The 10,020-nt window shown below is 42.3% G+C and overlaps 1 protein-coding gene across 1 annotated transcript; it reads right to left on the minus strand.

The window, feature by feature from the left end:
* GGACT (gamma-glutamylamine cyclotransferase) lies at positions 1-603 on the minus strand. Its single transcript, XM_057402105.1, has one exon. The coding sequence runs from the start codon at positions 584-586 to the stop codon at positions 113-115; it is 474 nt and encodes a 157-aa protein (XP_057258088.1). The 5' UTR covers positions 587-603; the 3' UTR covers positions 1-112.
* Positions 604-10,020: the final 9,417 nt, after the last annotated feature.

Raw genomic sequence — 10,020 nt, forward strand, 5'->3', positions numbered from 1 at the left:
TTACAAGAGATCCTGCATTTTAATGACAAGGTATTACAGCTTTCCTGGAAAGGTTACTGATCAACACATGCTTAGTACTATGTCTTCAGGCGGGCTGCATCACCTCCTGTGTTTAATCCCGGCTTTCACGTAGGACATAGGAGAGGCCGTGTTTCCCTGAAGAGTCGTAACTGTCATGGTAGGGGAGGCCGACCCACTCGGGCGGATATGTCGTTGTGCTGTACACAAAGCACTCTATAATGCCCTCAGCAGCTGCCCGTGCCTCGCCCACACCACCCTTCCCTTCCCACTCCACCACCTCGATTCTCATCAGGGTACGCTGGTACATGTCTGGGCAGCCTTCAAACTCATCCAGGAACTGCAGCATCTGGTCGTCAACCGAGTAAATCTCCCCAGTGATGTGGTGTCCTGTTCCCGGGATGTTCAGCATGTAAGGAATGTTGTATTTGCCTGCAATCACCAGCGGGTACTTCTCCACAGTGCGGCCCCGTCCTTGGAATTTCGCTAGCCCCTTGGCTGTGTTGATCATGTGCTTGTAGTTGGGCTGGCCCTTCTTAAGCGTGCCATAGACAAAGACACGAGCCATCGTACCTGCAAAAGCAGCTGAAAGACAAAGGTGTATGTTATCCACACAGCCTCACTGGCCAACGTTCTGGAGAACCTCACCCACACCAAGACGCATTGTGCACACAAAGACTGTTTGGGTGTGTGCAAAGGGGGCCTTGTAGTCCTAAACCACACTTAAATATCATTCTAAATCCAATTATCTCTTGAAACTTTTCAGTCAAGAGATCTAACACTGAAAACTAGATACCAGCGGCAAGTCAGCCTTGCAGTTCTTTTCTGTAGTCACATTACAGCCCATGGTTCCTCTTAAGGAATCCTCAACATCAGCCAGTGCATTCCTCAGTCTTGGTAAAGCTCTAAACCTTTCTTCATTTTTCTCTCTTGCACCATGACAGAGCTGTGCTGCAGGAAGTGTGTGGTGTAATGCTCAGCAACACACAAAAGCAAGTTTAACCTGGTGTTTAAATGGGCTAAAAGGCTGGCTTTACTGAAAGGTAAAGGGGGGAAGAGATACCTTCATCGTTCCTGGGTTATTTTTCATGCTGTGCTCCGTTTATCCCCTATCGTTTCTGAAGGGCAGAGGCAGTTCTTGCACTGTTTGATGGTTTCCTACGTTTTGCCCTCCATCACCGACTACTGGGCAGAGCTGCCTCAGCCACAGCTGGCTGGCTGGGCCAGACACCCAACAGCAGAGGAGCACCTCCACCTCCTTTTGGAAAGAGGGTCATTGAACAGTGAATTTCAAGTTTGAAAAAATCTTTTAAAACAGACCAGGAAAAGAAACTTCATGTATTTCCTCCTATTTGCTCTTATTTAAGTAAACTGTCAAATCAGGTTGGGCATCCAAAAGGGTACATTGCTGGCCAAGAGAGTGTCATTGAAAATCCTCAGTAGCAAAGCAACTTCCCCCTTGATGAAGTAAACAGGTTTTCTCTGTATCTGAATAGTTTTCCAAGCAAAAATGGTTTGTGCCTTTATCTACTGGCAAACTGCTTTCACTTCAGGAAAAAAGACTGCACTGATTTCCTCCCTGTATTTTATCAGATATACTTCAGCGTAATTTATCCTTCATGACATAAGCAAGTTTTTTTTGGATGCAGCTCATTCCCTCACAATAAAGAGAGCATTAATATTCAGTCTTTTTGACTCCCTTTTATAAGAAAAATCATTACCTTTCATATTGTGTTTTGAATAACAAACACAGATCCTTCAGGAAGAAACTTGTCCCAGTGGGGATTGAGAAAGGATCAGAGTTAAGCACTGAAACATGCAATTAATTCCCATTAGGGGATTAGGGCACTCGTGTTCACTTTGAATCAGAAAAATGAATTGTTCACTACCAAGAGGTTACTTGTCAGAGTTAATAAGTTAAAAAATAAAATGGGAAACCTAAAATGCACATAGAAAGCTGAACAGTGAGTGGTGCATCTGTAAGAAAAAGATACGCTTCGTTTCCATTAAACAAAATCTCCATCCCTACTGTAAATCTGGAAATAAGCTTCCAAAAAGTTTACAGGGAAGAGTGTTGCCACTCCTGAAATTCGTGAAAACGAAGTACACATGTCTGATGGTGCAGCAGACCGCTATTTGGAACCATTACTGATTTGAAGAGACAACCCGTCATCCTTGGGCAGGACCCAAAAAACTCACCACCACCATCACCACCAAAAAAGAACTTACTAACCCCAGTTTGGATCAATGTTTCTGATACAGCATTTGAGCAGCTGAATTCAGCAGGCAGTACAAATGGAGATGGGGTGGCAATCTGACATTTCAGCCACAGTCACTGTAAAGCCACAAGGCTGAGGTATCGGTAGAGCTGTGGCTTCATAGGCAGGCAGATGTTGAGCTCCCCGTCACACCGCTGTGATCCACAGCAGCCCGGCTGCTCACATGCGGTGGGCTGGACACAAGGACTTCTATTAAAAAGCCACAAAGCCAAGCCCAGCCAACCCCAGCTGAGGAGTGATTGAAATAAACTTGGTAAAAACATCTTCTGAATGCTGCTTCATATAAATAAGACATACACAGTTTTCTGTGCAATAAATCTGGTCTGCTGTGTGCCGCGTGTTGAGTTGCAGGAAGGCTGTTAGATGTGTTAGTATCATTTCCAGCATATCATGGGCTTTCAAAAACTTTTTAGCCACCTTGTGGCAGGAGAGTAAAGAGCAGAATTTTATGAGGGTAATTTCACAGACTTCCACTAAGCAGCTGAAAAGAGTTATAGACAGCATCCCTTCACTGAATCACCAACAAGAAGTTGCCTTTTCTCACGTAATCCAGTTTGACACTTCTTATCTACAGTAGACCACCTAAGAGGAAAAGAAAGCCCACCAAAAACCAAACAAAATCCATCCCAGACTCTATACTGACTATTAGCTGCTAGGAAAGAACAAACCCATTCAGAAAGTACTTTAATGAAATATTCATGCCAGAATCATTAAAATTGAATGGCATGGGGAAATACAAGTGAAATCTGTACATCATCTCTTCAAACTATTTCTTTCAGCTATGAAAGGCAACCTGCCGAACTGCTCACAGATCAGTTATTAGTTGCTTCCTTACATGAGAGGCAAATAAAGTGACTGTTTCAGGACCATGCAGGTGCAATATGCTGTTGGGTGAAAAGTGGCTTGTAATGGCATCAGCCAGCAGCCTGGGTTGCTGCTTGGCATTAGCGGTGGTAGGGCTGCATCACTGTACCCCCGTCTGTCCTTGCCTACTGATGTGAATTTTAGGTCAGGGCTTTAGTTTTTCCTCTTGAGGTCCAACAGCTCCAGAGCACTAAGAGACGGATGGATGGCCATGGGGCCAATCGCTGGCTGAGTCAGCATGCACTCACAGATGAGGCTGAGCTGCTGCAAATGGGCTCTTTGCTCCCAGGCTGTATCTAAAACAAGACCTCTCTTCCCAAGCAGCAGCAGATTTGACAAAAAACATTGTTTCACCACAATTCAGAGAGTTACGGGATACCACAAGCTTCTTTTGAAAATGAAACGAGAAATAGGAGATGCACCACCCGGCTCCATGGCTGTTTGTGATCAGCGTAACAGTGGTTTTGGGTTTTATTTTGTTGAAACTTTTTCTCCCAACTCAGAAAGTATCCATTTCTCTTGCTCCATACAGTAACATTATTTTCCCTTGAGAAAAATTCTGTGCATTGGCTCGGTGACCAGATATAGTTACACATTAATTCTTCAGAAGTTTCTTAAAACTGTAGGAAACAGGTGAAAAAACAAAATGCCTTGAACTTTAAACTTGAGCCCCATCTGTTTGAATGAAGCGAGTTTTAAGGTCACTCTTCACTCAATGCTAACTTTCAAGAAGGACTAACATGCCAGAGAGGACTCCTGGGACCACATCCTGTTGGCCCTTTGATGCTTTCATTTTGTTGCTTGCTATTTTCTTTATAGCACAGACAAGGGCTTCCTGCCTGGGCCGACCCCTTTCCAACCTTGCTGAATACCTCGGAAAAAGTTTATGGCAAGACACCTTTCTTATATTAACCACAGAGGCACCAGCAAAACGATGGCTCCTTTGAAATCAAGAGGTTACGTCCTCACAGCAGTTGTCCGCTCAGAAACTGTGAGGTGCTGGTTTGTGAAAATAAGCAAGATATTAAGAGCAACCAGTGCCACGCTGGATGCTACTGGTGCAGTTAAGCTACTTCGCAGATACTTTCAGTTTCACACTAGGATAGTTTACATTCCCAAACCAACAAATATGCCTGCCCTTAAGCTGGAGTATCTTCGAGTATCTGCCAGGAGGCAGAGTGAGGATGCCCTCCCTTTGAATAAGCATCAATCGCAGTGCTACTCATACAAATATTTAAAGGTTTCATAGAAGAGACAGTGATTAACAGTGATACCTCAGGAAAAGCACAAGAATGGGGCAAGGCAACAGTGATGCATTTCTAGACTTAGGTCAGATCCTTCCTAAGCCAGAGGTGATGAGCACTGTGGCATAAAGGCTTTTTCCTTGCAAACCACATGCGACAGCAGCAGCACACAACAGGCAGCCCCACACCCTGACTCCACATGAGTGCATGAGATGCAAGTTGCATTGGGGGTTTTCCCTGCCACCTCCTTGCTTCATCTGATGGATCTTTCTCCCAGTCAGGGGTCCCCGTACACACCCTCTGTGCCACCAGATACTTTTCAGCTCTTGCTCTCTTCTAGGCTGATGAATTCACATGTATTTAACAGAAGGGAAAACACTCCTTACCTGCAATCATCTTTGCCACCTCTTCTGACTTTTCTGGTTCTCCTATAGTTTTATGAGATAAGGAAACTAGAACTCACTTACTAGAAACATTTGAGAATGGATAAACCATGGATTTATACAGGGATTTAAATCATGTCTCCTGCTTTGTTCACACTCCTTTCTCCCAATACATTTATGAGTGCTACGGAGCAATGGACTGGTGTTTCATAAGATCACAGTGATATCGCAAGCATTTTATCCGTGAGTGGCAACTGGGGTGTGAAGTGTTCACTGAAAAGTCAACTTTGTTGAAGCCTTTAAACTGGAAGTCTTGATAAACAGCTATTTGTCCAAAATATCATGGATGCTACAGTTAATCTTGACTTAGGGGAAAGGCAGCAGACTAGATGGCTTCTCAAAATCCTGCTCAGCATGGTGGGTCCTTATGATGCTATCTCAAGAACATGATACAATTAATTTAAATTACATAGATAGAAATGTCTCACCTTTGCACTTTTAGCTTAGATGCTTAAACAAAAACAGGAAAAAACCCAACCAACCCACAAAACCAACCAGAAATGAAGCATTAACAGTAAATGCCAGATTGCTGTTACAGGAAAAAAGTAGAAAACAACTTCTGATAGGGCAGCCCTGCTATGCCAGCCCTGTTCCCGGTACCGTTTTGGATGCCACCCTGAATTTGAAGTGGTTTCTGTCATTGACATGCAGAGCACAGCCCAGTGTTTCAAACCGCTGACATCCTGAAACTCAGGACACAGCCTGCAGTTTGGATGGGTTCCCCTCAAGGTCAGCACACTGATTTACATGCCAATACCCAGAGAGGTCAGTTCGCTGTTTTGGACGGAGAAGAGCATCCCAGCCTGTGGAACACAGCAAACACTTTGAGTACCTAAGCTTGGGAATGTGTTTTTCTACACTGAAAAGATGGTGAGAGAGAAGGGGAAGAGAGAAGAGATGGGAACTTGTGCAAGATTGTGAGGGGCCCTTCCACAAGGGCCAGGGCAATGGCTGCACAATGATGCTCTGTGAGGAGGGGAGAGATGCCCAGGTCACGGCACAGCACTGTCCCCTCACCCCACAAGAGTGCAACTTAGCCTGGAAAGGAGATGATAAATGAAACCGATTGTTCAGCAACAGTAGCCTCCCATCGGCAGGAGCCTGTGGCTCTGGAGGCCATCTTACGCCTTTGCTCAGCTAGTGGGGAGATGCCCCAGCACAGGGCTGCTGGTGAGATGTGCTGTGCCCAGAAGAGACCCTGCAGCCACGTGAGCACCTGGTGGTGCCTCTCAGGCAGCTGGACATCACAGCTGAACAACAGGAGGCTGCTCTGGCTAGTGGCTCCACAGATGCTGGATGAACTGAGGTGCCAGAGCATTGGAACACTGTGCAGAGGGCTGCAAGATGATGCTCCTTAAACCTTGCCAAAATCAAACAAAATCCAGGTGCTAATCTGGGAACAGTGTCACGTAACACTGCACAATTTTATCTCCAGAAACCACCTACCTATCCCAGCATGGACTAGCCACTGAAACATGAACCTTTGACCAACCTGACAGAAATGAAGCATCAGGAGACCTGGTTTTTATCAGCCCATGGGCCAAGGAAAGGCAATTCATACACATTTATAACATCCATCTATACACACAGGATTTTCTACAGAGTCATGCTTTGCTTGTAAAGTGTTAATGGCCCACAGAAAAGGAGAGATGAAAATTAGAACCAGCTGTACTTAAGGAACCACCAGATTTAAATGCAGTGTTTTAAATGTTCAACCAGGAAGGGTACAATGTGGGGCAATGGCCAAGTATGTTCATACAGGAGGTTCATACCAATTTTGTGAGGTTCAGAAGGAGTAGTGGATAATAAGGTGTATCTATGCTCACAGAAGATATATTGACATTAATGACTTTTTATTTGCACGTATGCTGCTAAGTAGCAGTGCAAGAAGGAGAGGTCTGTCTTGACATTTGGAAGACCACAGCTGAGGTTACTGCACAAAAGGATGCATAAAAGCAAAAGTGGAGTATTCATATAATATTAAAGGAGAATGATAGAATCACTGGTTTGTGGCTACAGCTCTGCAGCAAGTCAAGCTGCTGGTCTGGAGACATCACTGTAAAAACAGTGGAAAATGAAAAATCAGCAAATCTTCCTTCTGTGATACATATAAGTATTTTCCTTCCTCTTTAATTTATTCAGGTCAAGTGTTTTTAAAGCTAAGAAATGGATTATGGTTTTTTTGTCCCTTCCTTCCCCCTCACTCCCCTATGTTGTTCTGTTGGTTTTTGTTTTTTGTTTTTAAAGGGATATATATGCTTTCAGTCTATGAATCAAACTTGTGGAAAAGCATAATATTTAACATGTGACATACTGATAACAAAAAAATCAGCCCAAGACGCTGCCCAGGGAAGTGGCTGAGTCACCACCCCTGGAGGTATCTGAAAGACGTGTATGTGGAACTCTGGGACATGGCTTAGTGGTGGACTTGGCAGTGTTAGGTTAATGACTGGACTCAATCTTCAGAGTCTTTTCCAACCTAAATGATTCTATTCTAATTCACTAACTGCAGTTATTTTATTTGCCTAATTAATTAAATATATATGCAAGTCTTACTTTGATAAGCTATGTTGGTAGTTCAATACTTTTTTTTTTCTTAAAGTGAATTTCACCTTGCAGCTCAATACAAGTAAAAAATAAAAACCCAATCCATACCTCAGCAACAAATCCCCTCCACCATTTTCTAATATAAGGTAAGAAAATACAAACCAAAACAGAACATCAAATCAAAACTACAAAGAATCATGAACAGATGTATATAATTACTTCAGTCCCACTGAGGCATATCACTTCTGTTTAGAAATTAATCTTGAGTTTGCTACAGAAAAAGACAGAGTCACAGATCATTATGAAAATAAAAATAATGAGTTAATTCAACTGTACTGGTCTTGATTTTTGTTCTTCAAGAAAGACTTGCAAAGTTCTGCGATGAAATCTGAAACATACATCACCTCCTTCAACAGCTAGGAAAGAATCCTTATCATAAAGTAAATACATCTACTGGCCTGCTATCTTCTACACAGAAGAAACAAACACATATTCAGGGGCATCAAAAAAGTCTGAAATGAAACTCAACAAGGCATTGAAGTAATCGTTTTTAGATCCAGAAAATGCAGTGACCAGAATCTCAAATACCCTCCTGCCTTGTAGCGTCAAAGATAAGCAAGACAACAATAAATTCCTAATTTGTCTGTGTGTGTCCTATAAGGATGTGTTGAATGAAATGCTTACTTTCTGGTAAGAAGTAGTTTGGTCTCTTGGTACAGAAACAAGCTCTGTAGTCTGATGCAAAATTTAGTGCAGATGTGTATTTACTGAAGAATGAGGAAAACCAGCTACACAAGTCATTAAATCTTCACCTGGAGCTACAAGCGGCTTACAAGAAACGCTGATGTAAATAATTCCGTAGCTATCTCTACTTGGATATACATTTGGAATTGCAAAAAAAACAAAAACAAAAAACCAACCAACCAACAACCCCCCCCCCAAAAGAAAAAACCAACAACAAAAAAACCCCAAACCCCTATTTTAGTTTTACAGTGGCATGTAGAATTTACGCTAACTGAAGGTCTCCTTGGCAGTGTCCAGGATGCCAGGAAGGAAGCCCTAATGAAAGGCATCTTAAACCAGAGGTCTGGCTGTAACAACAAAACATGTAACATTCGTTTGAATTATATAGACATTTATATGAAACAGAATTATTTACAAATAAAATATTTATATAAATAAAAATAGCTTTATATGTGTTGTGCAGCCTCTTCTCAGTGACCTTTGAGAAGGAATTTCTGTTACTAACTTCATAAAGGAAGAACAGAATCAAGTACTGGAAGTAAACGATAAGGGGAATAATATGCAATGTGGTTCTGAATGCAAAAAAGCCAGACTAGCGTCATTAAAATACCAAATATCTAGGAGATACCTGATAGGCATTCAAATATCTAGGAGCGTCCAACTATATGTATCTATCAATTCAGACTTTGTTTTGGGAAAAGAGGCACAGATGGAAGGCAAGACAATATTACAATATAGAATGTATAAAAAAAGTATATATAAAGTGTTCTGAATGCCTCAAGCTAGATCTTAAGATGTAGCCAGTTCAGGACTGGAACAGATTGCAAGCAAAGGTGATTAAGCCCCAAGTATAAATTAGCACCTTATCACCATGCTCCAGTATTTAAACGGTGGCTACAAAGAAGTTGGAGACTCTCTTTTTACAAGGAGTCACATGAAAAAAACACATGAAAAAAAAAGTCACATGAAAAAGGGTAAAAGTTACTCCCAGAGAGATTACAGTTGGACACTAGAGGAAAATTTTTCACAACGAGAATAATCAGCCACTGCAGGAAAGTGGTGGATTCCCCAGTGTTGGATACTTTTTAAGATTCAGGTAGACAAGGTGCTGGGCATTTTGGTCTAGGTCGAGTTCTTTTTTGCCAAGAATGTTTGGACCAGATGATCCTTAAGGTCCCTTCCAACCTGATTTCTCCGATTCTATGGTATCCTCTGACTAGCTCACAGCCTCCTCACACACCCCAAACATGCAACAAAATTATGAGAAAACAGCAATAAACTGGCTACGTTAGTAGTCAACAGAGCAGACCAAAGGGGATGCATAGATTTCAGCACAAAAAGGGTAACTGCCAGACTAGTATCCATTGCCTGTACAGTGGGACATGAGGCAGAAGTGACAAGGGAAACACTATATTCACCCTTTTCCAAGGTTTGCTCTGGAAATGAGAAAAGAATCCACACTTGCTGCAATGGACTTTATTTCTGTACTTTATTGGGATCCCACCTTTCCAAATAGATCCCACATACCCAGTAGCAGGTAGCGTATCCTCCAATTCACTTCTTTATTCCTACTTTTTCCGATTTCACTGTCAGTGAACAGGATGGGGAGGACATGAATAGCAAGTCCTAAGACTTTTGTAGCCTTCTAATTGAAACATTTCTGTTTGCATTGGGAGCTACATGATACAAAACCAACTGCTTTTCTTTTTAGCAACCTTCCTCCTAATTAAATTTATAACTACCATTTATAATTTATTTCCATGCTACAATGAAAGAGAAGGGCCTCCACTAAATATGAAAGAGAAGTCAGCACTGTGCTTTTGAAAAAGACTGGTTCCATTGAAAGGTCCTGGCTCATAGCAACTATGGCTTGGGAGTTTT

The sequence above is a fragment of the Pezoporus wallicus genome, unplaced genomic scaffold, assembly GCF_028554395.1.
Source record: "Pezoporus wallicus isolate ANWC-B61680 ecotype Strahan unplaced genomic scaffold, APGP_CSIRO_Pwel_v1 contig_6520, whole genome shotgun sequence".
NCBI classification, from domain to species: Eukaryota; Metazoa; Chordata; class Aves; order Psittaciformes; family Psittacidae; genus Pezoporus; species Pezoporus wallicus.